At 42.1% G+C, this 23,002-nt stretch overlaps 6 protein-coding genes across 6 annotated transcripts; 3 read left to right on the top strand and 3 right to left on the bottom strand.

Moving 5' to 3' along the window:
- Positions 1 to 4,596: 4,596 nt before the first annotated feature.
- LOC120424254 (low molecular weight phosphotyrosine protein phosphatase 1-like) lies at positions 4,597 to 5,282 on the top strand. The gene is made up of 2 exons (XM_039588318.1): positions 4,597 to 4,735; positions 4,797 to 5,282. Exons 1-2 carry the CDS (start codon positions 4,699 to 4,701, stop codon positions 5,243 to 5,245), a joined length of 486 nt encoding a protein of 161 aa, XP_039444252.1. The 5' UTR covers positions 4,597 to 4,698; the 3' UTR covers positions 5,246 to 5,282.
- Positions 5,283 to 5,319: 37 nt separating this feature from the next.
- On the bottom strand, positions 5,320 to 7,541 carry LOC120424253 (zinc finger protein with KRAB and SCAN domains 5-like). The gene is made up of 2 exons (XM_039588317.2): positions 5,974 to 7,541; positions 5,320 to 5,916 (listed from the first exon to the last, which is right to left on the bottom strand). Exons 1-2 carry the CDS (start codon positions 7,383 to 7,385, stop codon positions 5,367 to 5,369), a joined length of 1,962 nt encoding a protein of 653 aa, XP_039444251.1. The 5' UTR covers positions 7,386 to 7,541; the 3' UTR covers positions 5,320 to 5,366.
- A 4,234-nt stretch (positions 7,542 to 11,775) lies between these two features.
- On the top strand, positions 11,776 to 13,786 carry LOC120424274 (zinc finger protein 391-like). Its single transcript, XM_039588336.2, has 2 exons — positions 11,776 to 13,435; positions 13,494 to 13,786. Exons 1-2 carry the CDS (start codon positions 11,967 to 11,969, stop codon positions 13,759 to 13,761), a joined length of 1,737 nt encoding a protein of 578 aa, XP_039444270.1. The 5' UTR covers positions 11,776 to 11,966; the 3' UTR covers positions 13,762 to 13,786.
- A 110-nt stretch (positions 13,787 to 13,896) lies between these two features.
- On the bottom strand, positions 13,897 to 19,929 carry LOC120424250 (zinc finger protein 37-like). The gene is made up of 3 exons (XM_039588314.1): positions 19,749 to 19,929; positions 15,282 to 15,490; positions 13,897 to 15,223 (listed from the first exon to the last, which is right to left on the bottom strand). Exons 1-3 carry the CDS (start codon positions 19,866 to 19,868, stop codon positions 14,587 to 14,589), a joined length of 966 nt encoding a protein of 321 aa, XP_039444248.1. The 5' UTR covers positions 19,869 to 19,929; the 3' UTR covers positions 13,897 to 14,586.
- Positions 13,919 to 14,326, bottom strand: LOC120424252 (zinc finger protein 791-like). Its single transcript, XM_039588315.2, has one exon. The coding sequence runs from the start codon at positions 14,324 to 14,326 to the stop codon at positions 13,919 to 13,921; it is 408 nt and encodes a 135-aa protein (XP_039444249.1).
- A 187-nt stretch (positions 19,930 to 20,116) lies between the features above and the next one.
- On the top strand, positions 20,117 to 22,738 carry LOC120424249 (zinc finger protein 37-like). Its single transcript, XM_039588313.2, has 4 exons — positions 20,117 to 20,262; positions 20,329 to 20,627; positions 20,944 to 22,117; positions 22,177 to 22,738. Exons 1-4 carry the CDS (start codon positions 20,137 to 20,139, stop codon positions 22,690 to 22,692), a joined length of 2,115 nt encoding a protein of 704 aa, XP_039444247.1. The 5' UTR covers positions 20,117 to 20,136; the 3' UTR covers positions 22,693 to 22,738.
- Positions 22,739 to 23,002: the final 264 nt, after the last annotated feature.

The following is a 23,002-nucleotide window of genomic DNA, read 5'->3' as shown; positions in this document are numbered from 1 at the left end:
TAAGCTCAGAATATTTCCATGCGCAAAGCAAACTGTCAACTGTCACTTTGTAAGCGTTTTTCTCTAAGGGAGCGTTCTTTTATTACGTAACGCAGTAGGGAGAGAGGGGGGGTCGGAGGCCGTGTTACGCTCCATACAAAATTTTTAAAATTTGTATGGAAATTTTGTTACGAGGGGGAGAGAGGGGGTCTAAAAGTCCGATTTTTCGCGTTACGTAATAAAAGAACGCTCCCTAAACACTGAGTTGATTTACGGGTGCCACGATATCTCAACATGGGACGGACCAAATTGGCTGAAATTTTGGGTGAAGACTCCCAAGACATATTCTGTGTGCATGACGAAGCCCGATTTTGAAATTTTTAATTTTCAAAAAATGCATAAATCAAAAACTTGCGATTTTTTATATGAAAAAAAAAAGATTTTTATCTTTTTTTTTAATAAACTTTTTGAAATTGGCCTTCGCCATGCACGCGAGGCCGGTTTGACGAGTATTCACCAAAATTTTGAGCCGATTTGGTTAGTGCAGTCTTGAGATATCGTGGCACCCGTTTTTTGAAACTGCTTACGTCAAATAGCTATATCTCGGCACTGTCTACAAATTTGTTTTGTTAATAGTTGAAAATGTATATTTTAATGCCATGAAAACAGATTTTGAAAAAAGTTTTAGTGTGTGCTAAAACCAACCTCTGACATTTTTGCCGATTTACATGTATGTAACCCCTTAAAACAAAAAGACTAATAAACGATTTTTTATGTTCTGCTTGTTGGGTGATTTTGAGTACCCATGGCGGTTTCAAAAACACCCAGAAAGAAAAAAAATAAAATTTGATTTATCGGCCCTTTAAAAAAAAAACCCAGATTTACCATTGCGTACAATTTCAATATTCAAAAAGTAATTTAGATTAGCTTATTTGGTTCCAATTTCCACGATTTAGGTAACTGATTTATTCTGACATCTTTATGAGAAAATGGAAAATATTTGACCAATTTGAATTTGTCATTCTTAAATTCGAATATTTTTAATTTAAGAATTGAGGAAATTTTAAGCATTTTTTAGGATTCAGAGTTATAAAATTTAAGGATGCGGATGTTTTGGAATACAGGAATTAAGAACTTTATAAAAATATAAAAAATGAAGAATAAGAAATTACGATAGAATTTTTGATTTTTAAAGTTTTAGACATTAAGAATTTCAGAATATTACAATTATAGAATATGAGAATTGAAGAATCTGTATTTGGGATTTTTTGAGTTTTTTATTCTTAAAATTTTAAAAATTTAGAGTTATTTTAGAATATTATAATTTTTAAAATCAAGAGCCTTAAAATGTTATTTTTTTTTAATTTTTGCATTTAAAAATTTCCAAATTTTGAGAATGTAATGTTTGAGAAGTTTTGGAATTGAAGAACTTGTGTTTTTTTTAGAATTTCAAAATTCAAAAACTAAAATTTTTTAAAATTAAAAAGAATGAATGAAATTCGAAGTTTTTGAATTAAGGTATTGAATAATGCAACAATTAATAATTTTTTGAAACATTTCTAGATTTATTTAAAGGTTCAAAAACATTTTTCTAGGAGGATGCTAAGCGTTAATCACCCTAACGTATTTTCCAGGATGCCCTCAAATTCGAATTCTTTAAAGACTGGCTGCGATAAGGTTAGATTAGATCAGATTAGATTAGATTAGATTAGACGGTTCAAAAACCAGAGGCGACTCGTGCCCGAATGTAGTACCTGTTCAATGTTATTTTTTTATTCTTTATTAAAGAGTTTTTCAGCCGGAGGCTGGTTCGACTCTTTTGGATGATTTGACTTCGTGCTTGAAGTCGACCCGGTTACAATGTTGTTTTTAATAAATATTGATTATAGATCGTAGTAAATTTTTGAATCTTAATGTTAAAAAATGTTTTGAAGCTTTTTTCTTTCCAATGGCTTTTATTTTTACGTTTTATTATTTTTATACTATTATAATTTTCTGTTTATGCAAATAATTAATTACACGTATGATTAAGACTTTTTTATCTCGTTAAAATGTATTTTTAAGACTTAATCATTAGCGTGGCGAATGTGGAAAAATAGAGCAATCGCTCTGCCATCCTTATCGAAATTCAAGGGAAGTTATTGAATATTGTACTAAATTTCAAAACTATTCATCAGGATGTTCAGAAAAAATACCACATCCTTCACAAAGGAAAACTGTTTGTTGGGCTTTTTTAGGCCCAACTAATATTGAGCTAACTTGGTTACTATTTAAAAATTAAATTGACATTTTACTTTATACTTTTTAGAACCAGGTCGTATCGCTTTTGATCCTTTGTAAAATTTTTAGAGAATTGAATTTACTGTTATGTCCTCATGGTTTTGTAATTCAATTTCTGAATAAAAAGAAGGGCTTCCGATGTTAAAAACAAAACTATATTGACATGAAACCGAAATAATGAAAATATTTGTTTTTAGCATCAGAGAAAAAAATGTTTTCAGAACAAATTCATGCTACAATATATGATAATAATATATTCAACTAGAGTGAACCGGACCAACAGTCTGAATAAACACAGTCGTTTTTGGAGCATTTAAAGGCATCAAATCATAAACTTTTTAGGACTGCATCCAATTTAAATATAACCATCCTGAAAATAAAATAACGATCATGGTTGAATCTACTGTCATAATTCTTCTCATGTGTCCCGAGTCTGGAAAAAACACAGTACTTTTTTGTTTCAATTGTTTCAATTCAATCTATCAATCACACTATCTAAACTTAACATTACATCACTTTCCAGAAGAGCAAGAATCCACTAGTAACCAAGAAGATCGAAGAGGTTCAACGCGCGCAGTTGAACTTTCCAGTTTTAAAACAAGCCACCACCAGTCTGCGCAAAACAGCCTGATGCCTAAAAGTGCGCCAAATATAGAGCAATATCTGTGGTGCTCTCGCGCTCTCTCATTTATTCATGCTCTCAACGTGCTGTCAACGCGCTGGCTTGTTTACCTTTTGCAAGCAGCTCCCTGCAGAGCTGAGCGAGCTAAGTCAGCTGGGGCCTGGGGGTGGCATTTCGCTCTCCCCCAAAAATGCTGCAACGTTCACGCTCTCAGATTGAACCAGATTTACCAACACATCGATAATGCCGCTGCGTATGAATAGGAAGCTCTTTACATGTGTTGATTTTTTTCCGTATGGAGATTTTTTCCCCGACGTTCAGAGGGTCGGTGTGAACGCGACGAGCATTTGCGCGTGGCCCGCCAGGCTGGCTCGCTTTAGTATTGGTGGGTTGTAAAGAAAGGTAAAGAGTAAAGGGTGGCGGGCCAATGTTTTTTTGGTGCATGCAGCGCTGCTGAACATAGGGCGTCGATTTTGTTAACGTATATTCAAACAAAAATTGTAATTGTATGTTGCTGGTTGAAAAAGCACCGCGGTACTTAAATAAAAAAAAATATCCGCTTGAAATCGGCTACCTGTTCAATGAACAGGTTGAACAGGTGGACGAGTCGCCTCTGTCAAAAACATTGTTTTGTCTTTTGGGTGTTTTCAATAGCTCTGACTCAAAGCGGTTTTAAGAATACCCAAAAAGCAAAAATAAGAATTTTGTTTTCTGACCTTTCAAAAAAAACTCCCGGGCTTGGGATTTTAAATTTTTTAGAATTGGGTCCTAAAATGAAGCTTAGATTGCTGATATTATTGTTTCCAGCGATATAGCTTATTTTTCTGAGTACAATGACCCTTTGTACGACCACAAAGAGTTTATAATGGATTTTTAAATCAATATTGAAAAATTAACCTCGCGATCCTTCTTGACAGGAAAGCTCCTACTTGACAGTTCGTTCCAAGGGGACCATAGTTGATCCATCGAAAAAATGTTGTCTTGTCAAAAAAAAATATTGCTTTAAAATGAAAAAAGTGATCAGAAATGGTTTTTAATCGTTTTTTTTACCGTTGTACATAAAAATTGACTTAGGGCTTTAGTACCCAATTAAGAAATTCAAGTATTTAGGAATTTTAGAATAGAGTAATTTAAGAATTTTAAGATTAAAAAAATAATAATAAGAAAATTCGAGGAATGAAAATATTTTTTATATTAACAATTTTAAAATTTTGAGAATATCAGACATTTAGAAATTTTTATTTTTGTATTTTTATAATTTTTGAAATTTGGAATTATACAATTTCAGAATTTGAAGAATTTCGGAAATTGATTATATTGAAAAATTTAAGGAGTTTTTTTTTTATATTAATTTAAGAATTAAAAAGCTTAAGAATTGAGGAATTAAAAAAAATGGTTCGTATAAATGAGTTTAGATTGTTGATTTTATTACACACAGCGGAGAGCTTATTTTGATAAGCACAATCTTTCGAAGGGAGAGTGAAATATAATGTTGCTTTCTTTTTTTTTAATTTACGAACGATTTTTTATTGCTGAATCTTAAAAATTTAAGAATATTATTTTTTATTTTGAGATTTTTTTTTAAATTTTTGTTTTGCTATTAAAATTTTAGAATTCTCAAGTTTTTGAGATTTCTATAACTTTTTTACACAAATTCCACAAAGTGATTGGTTTTTAAAAGGAAAGTGTAAACAAATATTTAATTGGGCATGACAGGGTTCAGACTAAACGCAATGTTGTTTGTATGACCTTCGCCAGAAGTGATAGCCGCGACATTTCCAATCATCAACTCTAATTCCAACTCTGCTGAAGAAACCATGTCGGAGAAAAAGAGAGCCCTGTTCATCTGTTTAGGTACGTGTGCCCCCAGACTCACCTGGTCGAATCGCCGGAATACTAAACCTCTCCCTCGCAGGCAACATCTGCCGGTCGCCAATCGCCGAGGCGGTCTTCCTGAAGACGATCGCCGACGCCGGTGTGGCCGCCGACTGGGAGGTGGACAGTGCCGCGATCGGTGCCTGGCACGTCGGCAAGAGCCCGGACCACCGCGCGCTGTCCACCATGAAGAAGCACGACCTGCCGTACGACAACCGGGCGCGGCAGATCAAGAAGGCCGACTTTGACAAGTACGACTACATCTTCGGGATGGACCGCGAGAACATGTCCGATTTGGCGCGGCTTGCGCCGGGGGCGGGCTCGAAGGCGAAGCAGCTGCTGCTGGGGGATTTCGACGGGGAGGCGCCGGGGAAGATGATCCGGGATCCGTACTATGACGATGGTGCGGAGGGGTTCGAGCAGTGCTACGTGCAGTGTGTGCGTTGTTGTGTCGGGTTTTTGGACAAGGTGAGCAAGGGGGAGATTTGAGGAGTGGGTAATAAAGGTTGAGTTGAGCGATTGGAAACAGGGCCGTTCTTTCACTTTGATAAGCTTGCGTGAGATATTCTAGATGAATGTATTGGTTTTAAATGTTTACGAAGACTGGGATCTACTGCTGCTGCTGCCGGTTCATGGGTGGGAATCCGATTAGGCCTGGGGGCATGGCCATGGCCAGTCCGGCCCCGTTGAAGCCACCACCCATCTGATGCTGGTGATGCTGTAGCTGCTGGTGTTGCAACGCCGGATGTTGCTGATGATGTCCGGGAAAGTGGGGTGGTTCTGGGGAAGTTATCGTGGCGTACGAAGCGTTCGTAGCTGGACTGCCCAGGTCTGAGACGTGCGACGACAGGTCGCTCTGATTCGTACGGTCGTGCTCCGGCAGGGCTAGGTGAGAGATGACCGAAGAGGTGCTGCCGACGGCTAGCGATGGCGGTGGGGGCGATAAGAGTTGCTGGTGATGTTGCGGCGGGTGCTGGAGGTTCACTGGTTGACCTGCGGCGGCGGCGGCTGCAGCTGCTGCGCCGATTCGGATCTTGCGGGGACCAGGTGGTTCGCCGGATTCGGATTTCTTTTTCCTGGCGGTTTGTTTGTACAGTTGAACTCCCTCGACGACGACGCCGTGCTTGCGGATCTTGTGTTGGGTCAGCATGTAGTTGAATCTGGAAATAGATAATGTTGAGTTTTCTACAACCTTAGAAGTGCACTCTAAAACTGACCTGTAATCCGCACCGCAGATTTCGCAGTAGACCCGGTCACCGGTGTGCTTCATCACGTGGTACCGAAGCTGGTTTGGCCGCGCAAACGCCTTATCGCAGTACGTACACTTGTGTTTGTACGGGTTATCCTCGTGAAGGAGCATGTGGCGCCGGAGTGACTTCCGCCAGCGACACTTGAGACCGCAGATGTTACATACAAAGTCCTTTTTCTCGTGGATCGATTCCATGTGGATCTTAAGCTGTTGCTTGACGTAGAACTTCTTGTCGCAAATTGGACACGCGATATCCTTCTGATTCGTGTGGGTCATCATGTGGACGTTGAAAGTGGCCGAACTGGACAGGATCTTGCCGCAAACCTGGCAGATCTGTTTGCTCATCGAGGCCGGTTTTTCGTCCAAGCTCTTATCACGCTTTTCGCGGCGCTTTCTCGGTCCTTTCGGCACCTTTGGGTCATTTTTCCGTGGACGACCACGTCGCCTCACGGGTTTTTCCTCAGGTTCACCGTCTTCAATTTTGACTCTTTGCTTCATCCTCTGAAGATCCTCATCGTCCGGATCGTACTCGTCGTCCTCGGAATCGCTCGACGAGCTCCCCGAGGAAGCGTGGAAATCATCCGGCAGCTCGTACTCCGAATCGGACCCATCACGTCCAACCGGTTCCAGCTTGACGTCAACTTCCTCCCTATCCGTTGGTCCATCCTCGTCGTCAACGACCTCGTCTACAATGTACCTCGGAACTGCTCCTTTTTCTTCCTTTTCCAAACCGATCATCAGATAATCCGTCGGAAGTGTACCTCCGTCCTCAACCGCCTCCATCTTGACCACTGGAATCGGCGGAACCGTCCCCTCTCCCTCCTCCCCCTTCAAGCCCTCATTCTTGATTCGCTCGTCCATGATCCTGCTCAGCTTTCCCTGCGCCCCGCAACAGGTCCGCACAAACTTCAGCACGTACTTCATCATGTGCGAGCACGCGTCACAAACGCCCGCCGGAAGTCGTTCATCGTCCCGCCCCGGTTCCAGACAAATCTCCAACAACCTAGCCGTCTCCGCGCATCGCATCATCTTCTCTATCGTGTTCTTCAGCGGCTGACGCTCCTGCTTGGCACACAACCGACAGTAACTCGGATCAGCGCCCTCCCCCATCATCCCCCCCTCCCCGGACTTAACCCGCCCCACCTCCACACTCGGAACCGCTCCCTCAACCAACCGTCCCTCAATCACCTCCTCCTCCGTAAAGTGCCGCTCGCAGACCCGCGGTTCCGGGATGTGCTTACAATTCGCCCGAAAGCCCATGGCCTTGTTCCAGGCGCGCACCACGTCCCGATCGGCCGGAAACTCGAAGAACGTCCTGCTCCGATCATCCGTCGTCGATTCGCAACCCGGAACCAGGCACTTTTGCACCAACTTCTCCATGGCGAGGAGGCGCGCGAGACCACCGGAACCGGTTCCGAAACGCGCGATCCGAACCTACTCCGATAGACGACCCGCGTCCGCGGATAGAAAATAGATTTTGTTTTGTTTACGCTTGGACGGGGAGATGCCGAGTTTTTGGTGATTTTCAAAAGTGACACACGCAAAACGGACATTAGGTATAAAATCCTAATTTTTAGTATTTTTTGAACTTATGTTCTAGCTTGTCAAATTATACCTAAAAATTAGTATTTTTTTCTTCCTAAAATTTAGGATTTTTTTTGGACACTGAAGTACTTCTTAAAAATTCCTAAATTTTAGTATTTTTTTTAGTTCTAAAATTGCGATTCACGTTTTGACAAGTCAAAACAAAATAATTTCGTGGCTGTGAGTTGGTGTTCCGCAGTGCTGCTGAAAACTTAGGAACTTTGGCAAGGTAAGTTTTGTGCAGGAAGAAAAGTGGCTCTCCGGTTCTGCACGGAGAACGGAACCCGGAGCATCCTTGCCATGGCTCGCGTACTTGTGGAAGAGGAGGAGGAGGAGGACGGAACCTTCAACTCCCGGCGGAATTAAAAAAGCCGCCACTTCCCTCTCGTGCTCTGGAGGACGGATCTCGGGACGGATGTTTGCGGAAGAGCTGGAAAGGGGAAGTATAAACGGACCCCAATCGTGTAGATTGTGCGACCATGGCGATTGTGTGAATGAAAAGTTGTATCGAGTTTGAGTTTGACGAACCAATTTTTATCTTTTTGTGATTTGGTTGGACGTTGCGGGTGTGTGTATGTATGCGTTTGTGAAAGTGTTCGTGTGTGTGTGTGTGTGTGTGTGTGTGTGTGTGTGTGTGTGTGTGTGTGTGTGTGTGTGTGTGTGTGTGTGTGTGTGTGTGTGTGCTCGTGTGTGTATGAGAGACTGAAATAAAGAGAAAGTGGGAGAGAGAAGAGGAGAGGGAGAGAAAAAGTGGGAAAGAAGAAAGAAGAAGAGGGAATGAAAGAGAGCGAAAATGGGAAAGGGAGAGAGAAAGTAGAAAAGGGAGAGAAAGGGGGAGTTTGTGAGAGAAGGCTGGAGGGGAAGAGCGAAAGAAAATGTGGGAAAGAGATAGGATGAGGGTAGAGGAAGAGAGAGATAGAAAGTAAGAGAGAGAGAAAGTGGGAGTGAGAGGGGCAAAGATGAAGAAAGAGAGAGATAAGAGATATAGTTGGAGAGAGAGTAGGAGAGGGAGAGATAGTAGGAGAGAGAGAGAGAGATAGTAGGAGAAGGAGAGAGAGTAGGAGAGGTAGAGAGAAGGTGGGAAAGAGAGAGGTGAGAAAATATGGGAGAGAAAGAAAGGGAGAGAGGGTAGGAGAGAAAGAGAAAAAGTTGAATTGAGAGGAAGGGAAGAGAGAGATAGCAGGGAACAGGAAGAGCGAGAAAATAGAAAGAGAGGGGAGAGAGAGAAAATTTTAAAAATCTCTAATTCCAAACATTTTAAAACTCCAAAAAATCTTATATTCTACAATTCCAAATATTTAAAGATTAAAATGTTGAAGTTGTACAAATATTAAAATAATAAAAGATATTTAAAATAAATAAATATTGAAATATTAAAGATATATTATATAATATTATACAAAATAATAATGTTAAAATATTCAAATCATTAAATATTTATTTTAGGTACGTACATTTATGCAAAAGTTGTGTTTTATGTAAATAAAAATATTAATATCATTTAAAATTTTGTTTTTCTTCTGCCTGCATAACTCTTGGAAAATACCTAATTTAAAAATTAAAATATTGAAATATTAAAACATTAAAATATTGAAATATTAAAATATTAAAATATTAAAATATTAAAATATATAAAAATATTAAAATATTAAAATATTAAAATATTAAAATATTAAAATATTAAAATATTAAAATATTAAAATATTAAAATATTAAAATATTAAAATATTAAAATATTAAAATATTAAAATATTAAAATATTAAAATATTAAAATATTAAAATATTAAAATATTAAAATATTAAAATATTAAAATATTAAAATATTAAAATATTAAAATATTAAAATATTAAAATATTAAAATATTAAAATATTAAAATATTAAAATATTAAAATATTGAAATATTAAAATATTAAAATATTAAAATATTAAAATATTAAAATATTAAAATATTAAAATATTAAAATATTGAAATATTAAAATATTTAAATATTAAAATATTAAAATATTAAAATATTAAAATATTAAAATATTAAAATATTAAAATATTAAAATATTAAAATATTAAAATATTAAAATATTAAAATATTAAAATATTAAAATATTAAAATATTAAAATATTAAAATATTAAAATATTAAAATATTAAAATATTTAAATATTTAACTATTAAAAAATTAAAACATAAAAAAACCAAAATATTTATAAAAAAGATAAATTTAATATTAAAAATATAGATGCATTGAAAAAATAAAATATAATTTAAATTTTAATATTCATTTTTAGGTGAGAACATTTATGAAATAGTTGTGTTTGATATAAATAAAAATATTAATATCATATAAACCATTGTTTTCTTCTGCCTGCATATCTCATGGATAATACCTAATAGTAATTTGATCTTTGATTATTCTTAAGTATAAGTAATTTTCTATCCCTCACGTTTATAGAAAATACCTCAAATTTAGGTATTTATGCCTAGAAATAAGGAATAAATGGTCCGCCATCTTTGATTATACCTGATTATCAGTAATTTTGGATCCCTCACTTTTCCAGAAAATACCTCAAATTTAGATTTTTATACCTAAAAATTTGGAATAATCATGGTCCGCCATCTTTGATTATACCTGAATATCAGTAATTTTGGATCCCTCATTTTTTCTGAAAATACCTCAAATTTAGGTATTTATTCCTAAAAATTAGGAATAATAATGGTCTGCCATCTTGGATTATACCTGAATATCAGTAATTTTGGATCTCTCACTTTTCCAGAAAATACCACAAATTTAGGTATTTATACCTAGAAATAAGGAATAATCATGGTCCGCCATCTTGGATTATACCAAAATATCAGTAATTTTGGATCCCTCACTTTTCCAGAAAATACCTCAAATTTAGGTATTTATACCTAGAAATTAGGAATAATAATGGTCCGCCATCTTGGATTATACCTGAATATCAGTAATTTTGGATCCCTCACTTTTCCAGAAAATACCTCAAATTTAGGTATTTATACCTAGAAATAAGGAATAATCATGGTCCGCCATCTTGGATTATACCTAAATATCAGTAATTTTGGATCCCTCACTTTTCCAGAAAATACCTCAAATTTAGGTATTTATACCTAGAAATAAGGAATAACCATGGTCCGCCATCTTGGATTATACCTAAATATAAGTAATTTTGGTCCCCTCACTTTTCCAGAAAATACCTCAAATTTAGGTATTTATACCTAGAAATAAGGAATAATCATGGTCCGCCATCTTGGATTATACCTAAATATCAGTAATTTTGGATCCCTCACTTTTCCAGAAAATACCTCAAATTTAGGTATTTATACCTAGAAATTAGGAATAATAATGGTCCGCCATCTTGGATTATACCTGAATATCAGTAATTTTGGATCTCTCACTTTTCCAGAAAATACCTCAAATTTAGGTATTTATGCCTAGAAATAAGGAATAAATGGTCCGCCATCTTGGATTATACCTGAATATCAGTAATTTTGGATCTCTCACTTTTCCAGAAAATACCTCAAATTTAGGTATTTATGCCTAGAAATAAGGAATAAATGGTCCGCCATCTTGGATTATACCTGAATATCAGTAATTTTGGATCCCTCACTTTTCCAGAAAATACCTCAAATTTAGGTATTTATACCTAGAAATAAGGAATAACCATGGTCCGCCATCTTGGATTATACCTAAATATAAGTAATTTTGGTCCCCTCACTTTTCCAGAAAATACCTAAAATTAAGGTATTTTGGTTCTACCTAAAATATAGGAATTCTCGTACTAAAACGCTATTAGTAATTTTACATATTACTGATAGCCGATTAGTAATAAAATAACTTATTGCAGTCAGGTTCGATTATACCTAAAAATTAGGAATTTATACCTAATGTCCGTTTTGCGTGCAGGTTAGCGCTCACACGTTGATTTGAAACTAGGATGATCAATACAATTTTTTCACATAAAATTTTTTTTTTTGAATTTTGTGAAAAAAAACCTTTTTGAAAAATATTTTTTCAATTATTGATTACAACATTATTTAAAAACCTATTTATAATTTTACAATATTTTATATTTTATTACTGTAACACAAAATATTAAAAAAAAAACAACCATCGAGCCGTGCTGAATTACCGTGCAGTGAAACGTCAATATTTTAAAAACCAAAACAAACAAAAATCTCAAGTCGGCAAATTTGGCATCGCAGCAGGTTCCAAACTGGCCCAAATCGATTCAAAAACATGGTCCAGCACTAAACCGGTCCTTGGACTCATCATACCAAACGGATAGACCAGGCAGTGAAGTCCGTACTAGAAGAGAGCAAGTCGAGTTTAAGTTCCTTCGGAGTCTTCAAAACAAAATAACAATGACCCATTGCTGCGCGGTTCCCGGCTGCGACGCGTCTGACCGTGATTTTGGCACCGTACTGTTTAACGTCCCGAACGATGGCACCTTGCGGCGCCGCTGGACGAAGGCACTCGGCAGGCCCAGCCTGCCAGAGTCGAGCCTGGTGTGCTGGAGTCACTTTGGCGCCAATTCGTTTCTTCAAGACGGGACGCTCTTCCAGCTGGAACCGGGCGTCGTTCCGACGCTGTTTCTTGGAGCGAACAAAAAGGGTTCGCCTGATTGTTTTTGTCGCTTTTGCGCCGAAAGAGTCGACGATGGGAATGATTTGGCGGAAATGTTACAATCGGAAGATTCGAGGACGTTTTTGAAATTCTTACTGCCAGGGAATTTTGAAGATAGTCCTTCCAGAATTGTCTGCGACGATTGCCTCCGGCAAGCAAAACTTGCACTACGATTCATACGCAACGTTGAGAAGGCCGCCCAGGAGCTAAACAGGATTGCTCAATCCCAACCGTTTACTGCCGCAGAAATGTTTCCGAAATCCGAGCTCAAAACGGAGATGGACGAGTTTGGCGAGATACCGATTGGTTCGGTGGAGCCGGAAGTTAAGATGGAAGTGTCCAGCTTGGCTGGGTTCAGCGATCGTGACGACGATGGGGACTCGGATTACGAGGATAACATTCCACTGGCCAGGAGAATCGGATTGGAGGACAAGAAGAAACCGTTAGGACCACTCAGCTGTGCACACTGTGACTTTACGTGCAGCAAGCCAAAACAGCTGGCTGGTCACAGGAAGAAGCACAAGAATCTGGAGCGAATACCCGAAGAGATTAGGCGACCTTTGGAAGATGAAGGTGAGGAAATCGAGTCGGAAAAGACTTCCGACGGACTTCTTCAATGTTCGGAGTGTCCGTACACCTGCGAAAGACTGGTTCAACTTGCAAGCCACAAGAAGAAACACACCGGAAGGAAGACCAAAACTGACCAACCCGAACCGAAAGACTTCTACGAGTGTGAGTTCTGCGACTTTACCTGCAAACAGCGTCGACAGATGGCAGGTCACCGGGCGTCGCACTCGAACATGATCAAAAAGTCCAAACCATCGGGCAAGGAGCGCGATCACATGTGCTCGATCTGCGGCAAGATCCTGTCGACGCGAGGATCGTTCTTCGTGCACATGAAGTACCACAACGATCAGCGGGACTATTCCTGCAAAATGTGTGATAAAAAGTTCTATTCCAAACGAGACGTGGCCATGCACGTGGAGTCCTTCCACGAGAAAAAGGTATTTGAATGCGAAATTTGCGGCGTAAAGTGCACCTGGAAGAACGCACTGTACAAGCACATGAGGAAGCACGACGAGACTTCGTTCAAGCACGAGTGTTCGTACTGCGGGAAGAAGTTTATCGCGGCCAACGAGCTGCGGGTTCACATCTGGCGCCACACCGGCCAGCAGCTGAACTGTGAGATCTGCGGCGCTGGTTATAGGTGAGAGATTCCTCAAAAACTACTCAGAGCAAGAAACTAAAACCAGTTTGTTTTCCAGGTTCAACTTTCTGCTCACGCAACACAAGATTCGCGAGCATGGCGCTCAGATCGAGGGCGTGAAGCTGTACAAGCGGTTCCAGAAAGGTAAGGGAAAAGGGACGGTCAAGCGAAAAGATCAAAACCCAGTTACTGAGGAGCAACAGCAGCAACTGTCGTCACCGGACGCGTCAAGCTATCCACCGCCACACCATCCAATGACCTTCCAAGAGACCGTCCCCCAGCCTCCGGATCATGGCGGGCCATTCCAACAAGTTAGCAACTACTAACTAATAAATGCCATCGAATACTTGATCGGAGCGGTGGAGTAATTAAAGCCGAACGCCCCTCATCTGAAACACTTTCAGACAACACTGTAGATTATGTAACATTCCCCTGGATTTCGAAGGCAAACAAAGTCTTCGTCCACTCAACTTAACGTTTATTCTACCCAACAACGTCAAACACGACCTCTTCCTCGGTGCCGGCGGTCGGCACCTGGGTCGCGTCCACCTGCGTCATTCCGATGTCGTGCTCTTTGGCCAGATGTTGTCGCAGTTTCGGCATGCTCAGGAAGGTCTTGTCGCAGCTGAAACAGCCGTGGACCATCTCTTCGTGGGTTCGCCGGTGCCGGTCGAAGGCGCTCTTGCGCGTGAAGGTCGCCCCGCAAGCCGCGCACACGTGATGTTCCGGAAAGTGGGACCGCAGATGTTCGCCGATCGAGCGCATGTTGGCCTTGTTGCAGATCTTGCAGGTGAAGCGTTTTACGCCCAGCTCATCAACCGAAGTTTCGTAGTGCACCTTCCAGTCTTGCTTGGGTTTGCAGGTTCTTCCGTCGTAGTGTTTTTGGTGCATTCGCAGAAAGGCGGCCGTCGTGAAACGTCTTCCGCAGGATTCGCACTCGTAGTCCCGCCGACCTTCGTGGATCGTGCGAATGTGTAGCTCGTAGGCGTCGAGAGTTTTGATGGTCTTGTTGCAAAATCCACAGGTATAGCCCTCCGACTTGACGTGGATTCGGGTGATGTGACGGTTCAGCTTTGACTTGGACTCAAAACTTTTGCCGCAATACTCGCAGTTATACGCACTCGTGTGTTTGCGTAAATGATTTTTCAGAGCTAAAGCCGAATTGCAAACCTTTTGGCAAATGGAACAAGTCGAAGGACACGGAGCGTCACTAGATGGAAGGCCTGCACGTGGTAGTCCCGTGCTCGATCATTTGCGTATCGTCTATCACAATACGAGCACTTGACCGGCTGCTGATGCATTTTGAGATGTATGTTCAACGACCGAACCTGCTTCAGCTCTATCGTTTCCTGGACACATATTTCACAGGTGTACGGCAGACGATCAGTGTGCGTGTTCAAGTGATCTAAAAGATTCAAAGCCGATCCCAGCGTTTCGCTCATACAGATGTAACACTTGTAATCGTTCATCTTGGGACGGTTCGGATCATCTTCAACGGGTTTCCTACGTCTCCGTCCACCCTCCTTGTCGCCCGCTGGTCGACGTCCTCGCCTCCTCTTCGGACTGTTCATCTCAACCTCGGCCATTATAACATCCTCATTCGTCTGCTCTGCCTCGTCAAGCTTCTCAACCTTCCTGGGACTCTTCCTCGAGCGTCGTCGTTTCTGCGGTGTATCGCTCTCGTCCAGAGCTTCACTCTCATCGCAGACTTCGTCGTCCTCCAACCATTCCTCGGACTGCTCCAAACCATCCGACAGCTCCGCTTCCGTTTCCAGCAGCTCGATCTTCCTAAAAGAAGTACCATTGACTAGACATCTTCCACTAAACCAATCCCAACTCAACCTACACTTCCTGCACACTGTACTCCTCGTCCTGCTCTTCGTCGTCGTCCAGCTCCTCCTGTTTGATTTCGACGTCACCGTCGGGAAGCACGTGCTGCTTGCTCCGCAGCAGTTGATCGTTGGTGCGAAACTCGTCCAGCGTTTCCTGGATCCGGTGCAGCGAGGTCGCGCACGCTTTGCACACCTGCTGCGGCAGACCATCGTCCGGTTCGTACTGTGGGAAAATAACCAGTTACTAGACAATCATAACTGATCCTTCAGCAGCAAAAAAACTGATGAATCTCGGCACATTATGAGTCATTTCCTGAAATCTTAGCGATAAATGTCAGCTAATTTGCCGAAACTCAGTGTAAACGGTCTCAACATTCAAGGAATTCTGTCAATCTTCGATTTGATCCTACACAAGTTCATTGCTAGGAACACTGTGGTTTGGGATTTCTGGATATCTTCCACGGTTTACGCGTTTTCACTATGCGAATGGTCCTGGGTTCGATTCCCATCTGCTTCCAACGAAGAGTGAAGGAATTATAAATTTTTGAAACTCTGAATAAGAATGAAAAATCATAGTAGCTTGAGCCGGGGTTCGATCCCCCGTCCTTTTAATTGGTAAGCAAAAATGCTAACAACTACCATGAGCTACAACCGGAATTAGGAATACTGTTACTACGAACTAAATACGCGCTGAGCCTTTGTCCACTTGGCAAGGGTTCGGAAGTTCTAAATAACGTTTGAATCCGATTGATGCAAACGTTCTTCAGGGCGGGGCTTGTCGATAAAGCTGAAGTACCTCGCGCTCGGCTAGCCAGCGTAGAAATGGGTCACCGAAGCTCGGCAGAGCTAACACCTTCCAAATGCCTATGCGAGTTATTTGCATGTATAGAATTTTAAAAAATCTAAAATTCATGGAAACAACTCAATTTGTAAGAAGCGACCGCGTGGTTCCGTTTGGTTGGTTGCACACACACACACACACACACATCTTCCACGGTTTACGCGTTTTCGTGCTGGAACCACTTTTTTGAATTATGTCATAGAGGAGGTGCATGTCACCAAGTTTTTTTTTTTGCAATATGTCATAGAGTAGGTGCATATCACCACAGTTTGTTACATTTCGGCAAGGTAATCTGTCCAGGTCCAGGTTATTACTTTTACAAGAGCGTTTAACAACCTTTCGCAGTACAACCCTAACCCACTCAGAGCGTTCCGTTTGAATTCCGTTTAGAATTCCGCTTGAGCGAAAAAAGTTCGATTCGAATTCTAAACAGTGTTCGTTTTAGATTCTAAACCGTATTCCGTTTCAAACGCAACAACCGGTTCCGTTTGAGTTTTCGCCGCAAATCGGTTCAAGCGGAATTCAAACGGAATCGAAACGGAATGAACTTTTGACAGCTTCTTCTTCTTCTTGTTTTTACTAAAGTCATTTTCAATTTTGTTTTGGTTGAATTGAAATTCAACCAGAAAAAAACAGATTGGATTTTTTTTTAAACTTGGAGTTTATATTTATTAACTACTCATAGAAAACACGAGTCCCAGCCCCAAATCCCCCTTTATAATGTTATTTATTTTCGCATAATTACATAGGCTTTAGTGAGATGTTGAATAATTCGGTGTTGCTGGTAACAATCCACGGTCGACCGCTGCTGGGCGCCCGCGTAATCTGAATAGCCGATTCTAGATTGGCCGGTGGATGCTTGAGGTCATACGAAGCTGCGCCCGTCGTAAACTCGATGCCGCACTGAATAGGTCGGTGACGGACAGCCAAATTTCAAGTACCGCTTGGAACTAATCTAAGGCTCACTGAAAATCGATCGTGGCACCACGTCGATCGCACTCTACGCTGACAACAAGCTGTACTCGGTCGGGGCCGTCGCCTTGTTAATGCCGGACTAGTTGGTCGACGTGGGAAGTTCTTCGGGGACTCAGGGATTGCATCGAAATCTCAGTTCGGACAATCCGAACCAGAACAAGTTGAGCACGTCGCTTTTCATCACCACCATTACCATCACCATCTGCTAGCGCTGCAGAACCTTGATCCGGACATCCCGGGGGTGACGACGAGGAAGATCTACCTGCTGCAGCAGTGGACACCAATTCGATCGAGTCCAGGCAAAATTTGCAGTTATTGTTGTCGTCATCGCGGCTGCTCGGGCCCGCTACGGAACCGTCACCACTGTTTGGGGTTCCATCGAAACTAACGGATGTTTGCTGCGGGACATTCGCCGACGGTACTGGAACTGCCGGTAGCTACGGTACGATCCGTACGCCATTGAACGGCGAAAGTACACGAAGCATGACGCTTGCTGCGAGTTATTTCCAGGAAGATAGATGGGGGGAATCGGGACCCCCGGGCGATAGTTGAGAAAAGTGAACAACGGTGCCACCGTTGCATCCTCCGGGATCCGCTCCATGGACAATCGTTGCGAAAGCGTCAACACCGACAGTTCTGCCTACTCGGCCCACACCTGCAGTAGCTGGACAAATCGTTGATTACAGTCAAAGTCATCATGCAGGTTCTGGAACTGCCCGTCACAGTTTTTTTGGTCACGAGTGGACGCATCGAACCGCCCAAATCTTGGTCCACCTTGCGAGTGGCCTACTTGTCCTGTAATAGAAGTATTGAAATGTAAATGTTGTTGTTAAATAAAGCAAAACAAACTTACCCGGCTATCCGAAAGCTCGAACTGTTAAAAGTTTCCCGAAACTACCGGCGGTTGCAGCCATCCTTTGCCCTCGATAAGGACACGGATTGTGCATCTCAATTCTTGTTCCGTTGGCCGGAAATCGCTCACAGCAAATGGGGAACAGATTTTCCCGACGCTCAAAATTACAAGTTTGAACGTGTTTGACGTTTCATTCAAAAATTGTCAGTTGTTCTTCACACACACACTGACAACAAAACCGCTTCGGCGAATCGCGGCGAAATGTCATCAAGGTTCCGCCGTACACCAGCAGGTGTCGCCCCTGTGCAAAAATGCTCAAACGGAATCGAAGCGGAACCCAATCAGACAATCCGTTTAGAAAATTTCGAAACAATTTTCGAAGCGGAATTCGAAGCGGAATGAACCCGTCATGCGGAAAACGATTTGATTGGGAATCTCCCCTAGCCTACTTTTTGTACACTGAAAATACGCCACACTTTTTAGTCAAGTGCCCAAACACTTGAATGATTCAATAAAGCCACATCTTAAATCTAATTTGTTTGTGTTTGAATTTCAATCCAATCCATTATCAAATTCAAGTGTTTAGCGATTGACTTTTTGGTATTTTTTGACACCTTATTTTCATTCGGGTGGATCAAACTTTTCAAGTGTTTTGCTCATGAATTTGCCCCACTGTGCTGAACTATTCAAAGTGATGAGGAAAACACTTGAAATTGATCTTGTTTTGATTTGAAATGCAGTTTCGTGGCAGCTTCGGCAGACTTTGCTTCGTTTCTTCATTTGTGTTTTGGCGGTCCGGTGTGTTCGTTTTTCGCAGGCTTGAATGACCGCGTGAGTTCGCTGCCGCCATGTTCCTGTCCAGCAAATTGCTTGCCCGGTTTGTGGCCGCGAAGACGAGCAACGTCACAAGGCTGTGTCCGTATAGCCAGCGGAAGGGCTCGGTCTCCCGGACCCGGAAAGAGGCCAACTTTGACGATAGAGGTGCTTTCCGCAGATTCACCCACTTGGTGAGTGGGGAGAAAGATTTTTTTTGTGGGGTTTTGTTTTGATTTTGGGATCTATTTTGTGTGATTTGCAGGAAGGATGCGATTGAGCTGCAGATGCCGTACCAGGAAGCGTTTGATGAAATTAAGGAAAACACCCGCCTGGTGCTGGAGAATCGGTGAGAAGCTGGATTCGAATGCATTCCACCCAGGGGCCAAGCAATGCGTCATTCAGATGGTCAAGGCACAGTTTGATTAGATGGAACCGACCGCGGTTCCGAATCAACAAGAAGATTCCCCGGGGGCCTCCATCTCCGCAGAAAGCGGTGGTGGCGAACAACCCGAACCTGACCAGGAGGACGATCCTGAGAGCAGGGACAACCAGAAGAAGAGACAATTCAACAACAAAAAAAACAAATTTCCATTTTTGACAAGCAAAGTTGATAGAAAATAAAAGCTGTCAAATTAATTTTATGACGCAACTTCTTCTATTTTTAACAAACCGAAATCCTTTTCTATTTCACACAAACATGGATTGATTATAGAAGGAAACACCATTTAAAACCGATAGATATAATGTAGTTTTTCATGTGACACAACACATCAAATTCAAGTGTTGTGCTATTGAATTGACAGCATCTTAAGGTGCCCAAAATTCAAGTGTTTTGCGATTGATTTTTGAGTGCTCTGTACAGCAGGGCCAGATCATGTGTAGAACACTTCGTTAAGCTGTGTAAGTTTTGCTCAGTGTAAGGGCCAAATCAACCCAACTGAAGCAAACACAACCCAAAATTTACAAAGGGCGAAGGACGCGCAAAAAGGCAACTACCTCAATCCGAACAATATCGCGGATTTGCTCGACCAGATTAACGTTCCGCTCGTCTTCCGCGATATTACGCAAGGTGCTCTTTTCCTTGGCACACAATCGACAAATGCTCTCGAAATCCATTATTTTATTTTTAAACAAAAATTTAGAAGGCTAATTTCGTTACTGTTGCCGATTCCGCCATTTGCGAAAAACTATACCAACAATAACAAATCGCTGTCAGATTCCTGCGTAGTGACAGTTAAAGGGGGTAATCCCCGACCGACAATGTCGACTCGGTTTTGCCGACCCGTCCCGTTGACCAGAAAGCGTCAAAATCAATTTGTTTGTACACAAAGTGTTTCTGGAGTGTTGTTTTTCCTAATTTTTACGGTAAAAACCCGGCCCCGTGATGGCCAATTCCAAGCTGCGGATGTGCCGGATGTGTCTGTCGACCGGCGCAATCTTGCGCAGCCTGTTCACCATTTTCCAGGATCACAACCTTGTGTTCATCATCAGGGACTACGTTCGGCTGGAGGTAAAAAATGCTATCTTTATATCTATTGGAACCGATTTAACTTCCGGCTTCTCTCACTGTATCCAGATCGATCAGAACGACAATCTGCCGCAGATGGTGTGCAAATCGTGCGCCGTCAAGCTGATTCGAGTGCGTGAAAACGTTTCGTTGTTCGTGGAGAGTGACCGGAAGCTTCGGGAGAAGCTACAGGATGGAACGGTGGCTGCGGAAGAGATCCACAAGCTGGGTCAGGATCGCCGGAAGTACGCCCGGAAGTCGGCGGACGAGGACGAGCATGGCTGGGGTGCTGATCCCAAGGACGGGGATGTTTCGAAAAAGGAACTCCCTAAAGAAGCGAAAGATCTTGGAGGTGGTGCAGATGTAGGGTGAGTGCCACTAAAGATTGTTTGAGAGTCGATCATTTTTTTTACTGGGTGTCGTTCCGATTTCTGGTTGATGTCGGGTCGACATACGCTTGATACGACCAAACACCTGAATAACCAACCCATTTTCATTTTTTTTTTTGTTTGTGTCGAATGAGTAATTTCGTTTAAATTCACCTGTGACCTGATTTAAATAAACAACACTGTTTTAATTATTTACTAAATCATGATTTAACAAATGATACATTTTCTGTATTTAAAATTAAATCAGCAGCATTATCTGGACAGCCGGATATAAACAGACTCCTCTACCTTTTAGCAACTTCGAATTCAACGAAGTCAAGCACGAACTGCTGGACAGCGAATCCGATGAAGATATTCCGTTGAAGATTCTTAAAAAAGTGGTAAACGATGTTGAGGCCGAATCCGATGTTAAACCACCGGTGATCCCGGTAGCACCGGCCGTTGTGGTGCTACAGGATCATAAAGAAGAACCGGAGGACTTTGATGAATTTGGCCCAGCCGATGCCCCTAGTCCGTTCCAATCCGATAGTGAATCGGAGGAGGAGAAACCACCTAGGAAGAAGGCTAAGAAGGAAAATGTAACTAATGATAGTGGTTCAAGGAGAGTCAGCAGGAGGCAAACAAAGACACCTAAAATTGAGGTACTGTCGGACGACGAACCGCTTAGCGATCATGACGATGAAGATACGGATAAAACGTTCGAGTTGAAGGACGCCAAGAAAGAGGAGGATCCGGATGAATCGTTTGATGCTCCTAAAATACCTAAAAAGAGGGGAAGGAAGAAGCGGGTCCATACAGACGGTGACGCTCCGAAGCCTAAGAAAGCTCCGAAGAAGCCGGGACCAAAGCCTGGGCCTAAACTGGAAAAGCCAAAACCTTCGCTGCACGATTTCAAGTGTTACGTTTGCAAAAGCGAATCGCTGGGCAGTCAACAAGCCCTTATTGAGCATCTCTCGACACATGTAAGTCAAATTCCGTACACGTGCAAGGAATGCGTGATGGAGACGGTTGTCCTGACGAGAGTTCGTACGTTGAATACACACATGAAGATGCACGAACAGCCGGTCAAGTGCGACTATTGCGATCGAAGATACAGTAACGCAGCTGGAAAGTACTATCACCTGCAAACCTTCCACCTGGGCGGCGCTGCACCATGTCTGGTGAATTGTGAAGTGTGCGGCAAAACTTGCGGATCTCAAAACGCGCTCAAGATTCACATGAAGTACCACACGACTAAGCTGAAGTGCAGTCACTGCGACATGGTGTTCAACCACCCGAACAAGAAACGGAACCACGAACGGACGCACGATCAGAATCGGGGCATCGAGTGCGTGGTTTGTAAGAAAATCCTGCTTACAGTAGAATCCTACGACGTCCATCTCAAGAAACACACCCACGAACGTAGCTACGCCTGCCATCTGTGCTCGAAGAAGTTCAACACGTCGTGCAATCTGATTACGCATTTGAAGGTTAGAGTTTGATAAATATCTTGATAGAATTCTTTCAAATTTATTTATTCGATCAACAGGTCCACGAAAAGAACGACAACTACCGGCCCGCCAAGTCCTGGGTCGATCACTACACCGTGCTGAGCCGCGATCCGCTCCACTTCAAGTGCAACCACTGCGACCGGTACAACACGGACAAGGTGAACAACATGATATCCCATCTGCAGGCGCACTTCAAGGAGTACGAGTGCGACCAGTGCCAGCACAAATTTGCCACCGCAAAACAGCTCAGAGCTCACTACACTACGCACACCGGAGAAAAACCGGAAAAGTGCAAGCACTGCGGGAAGGTCTTCTCCACCAAGAACAACCTGCGCATTCATCTGAAGGCGGCGCACCCGGAGTGGGCGCCACAGCGTTCGACGCCGGTGCCAATGGTGGATTCTCCGCTGCAGCAGCGGACGACGACCGAGGTCGCGTTGGACCAGTACGCCGGTAGTTCGTCAGCCATGAGCAGTAGCTCGTTCGGTATGGTCATTCCGCAGCAGCAGCAGCAGCCGCCGCTGGTTCAGGGAATGAACGTGCTGAGAAGCTGAACTGGGTGTGGGTAAGTGGCATTTGTTTGATTTAATATAGCTATATGAGTGATAAATCTAGCAAACTCTGGAACACTTGGCTTAGAAAGTGATGTATCACAGCCATAATTGTCTTAATTTTTCACATTCTTGGATATTGAAAAGATATTCATGTTGAAACCATGACGTTTCTTTATACGTCGTATCATGTCAAGAGCACAATTTTTCGTCGATTTTTGGCCATAGGGGAATTTTATAAAATCGTCGGAATAAAGTTCCGGTAAAAATCCAGTCATGTCTCGGATCCCCGTGATCCACCCAAGATGAAACC

Source organism: Culex pipiens, chromosome 1, assembly GCF_016801865.2.
Source record: "Culex pipiens pallens isolate TS chromosome 1, TS_CPP_V2, whole genome shotgun sequence".
NCBI lineage: Eukaryota > Metazoa > Arthropoda > Insecta > Diptera > Culicidae > Culex > Culex pipiens.
The sequence above is the reverse complement of the archived record's forward strand: the minus strand, read 5'-3'. Positions and strand labels throughout refer to the sequence as shown.

What these genes read in the sequence shown, in the direction of transcription:
- LOC120424254 (XM_039588318.1), top strand. Translation starts at nt 4,699, where the DNA reads ATGTCGGAGAAAAAGAGAGCCCTGTTCATCTGTTTAG. An exon ending in AGCCCTGTTCATCTGTTTAG is followed by an intron (nt 4,736 to 4,796) that starts GTACGTGTGCCC and finishes TCTCCCTCGCAG; the next exon opens with GCAACATCTGCCGGTCGCCA.
- LOC120424253 (XM_039588317.2), bottom strand. Translation starts at nt 7,385, where the DNA reads ATGGAGAAGTTGGTGCAAAAGTGCCTGGTTCCGGGTTGCGAATCGACG. An exon ending in ATCTGCGGTGCGGATTACAG is followed by an intron (nt 5,917 to 5,973) that starts GTCAGTTTTAGA and finishes ATCTATTTCCAG; the next exon opens with ATTCAACTACATGCTGACCC.
- LOC120424250 (XM_039588314.1), bottom strand. Translation starts at nt 19,868, where the DNA reads ATGGATTTCGAGAGCATTTGTCGATTGTGTGCCAAGGAAAAGAGCACC. An exon ending in GCGATATTGTTCGGATTGAG is followed by an intron (nt 15,491 to 19,748) that starts GTAGTTGCCTTT and finishes ATTTTCCCACAG; the next exon opens with TACGAACCGGACGATGGTCT. An exon ending in GAGTACAGTGTGCAGGAAGT is followed by an intron (nt 15,224 to 15,281) that starts GTAGGTTGAGTT and finishes TACTTCTTTTAG; the next exon opens with GAAGATCGAGCTGCTGGAAA.
- LOC120424249 (XM_039588313.2), top strand. Translation starts at nt 20,137, where the DNA reads ATGGCCAATTCCAAGCTGCGGATGTGCCGGATGTGTCTGTCGACCGGC. An exon ending in GGGACTACGTTCGGCTGGAG is followed by an intron (nt 20,263 to 20,328) that starts GTAAAAAATGCT and finishes CACTGTATCCAG; the next exon opens with ATCGATCAGAACGACAATCT. An exon ending in ATCTGATTACGCATTTGAAG is followed by an intron (nt 22,118 to 22,176) that starts GTTAGAGTTTGA and finishes TTCGATCAACAG; the next exon opens with GTCCACGAAAAGAACGACAA.
- LOC120424274 (XM_039588336.2), top strand. Translation starts at nt 11,967, where the DNA reads ATGACCCATTGCTGCGCGGTTCCCGGCTGCGACGCGTCTGACCGTGAT. An exon ending in ATCTGCGGCGCTGGTTATAG is followed by an intron (nt 13,436 to 13,493) that starts GTGAGAGATTCC and finishes TTTGTTTTCCAG; the next exon opens with GTTCAACTTTCTGCTCACGC.
- LOC120424252 (XM_039588315.2), bottom strand. Translation starts at nt 14,326, where the DNA reads ATGCACCAAAAACACTACGACGGAAGAACCTGCAAACCCAAGCAAGAC.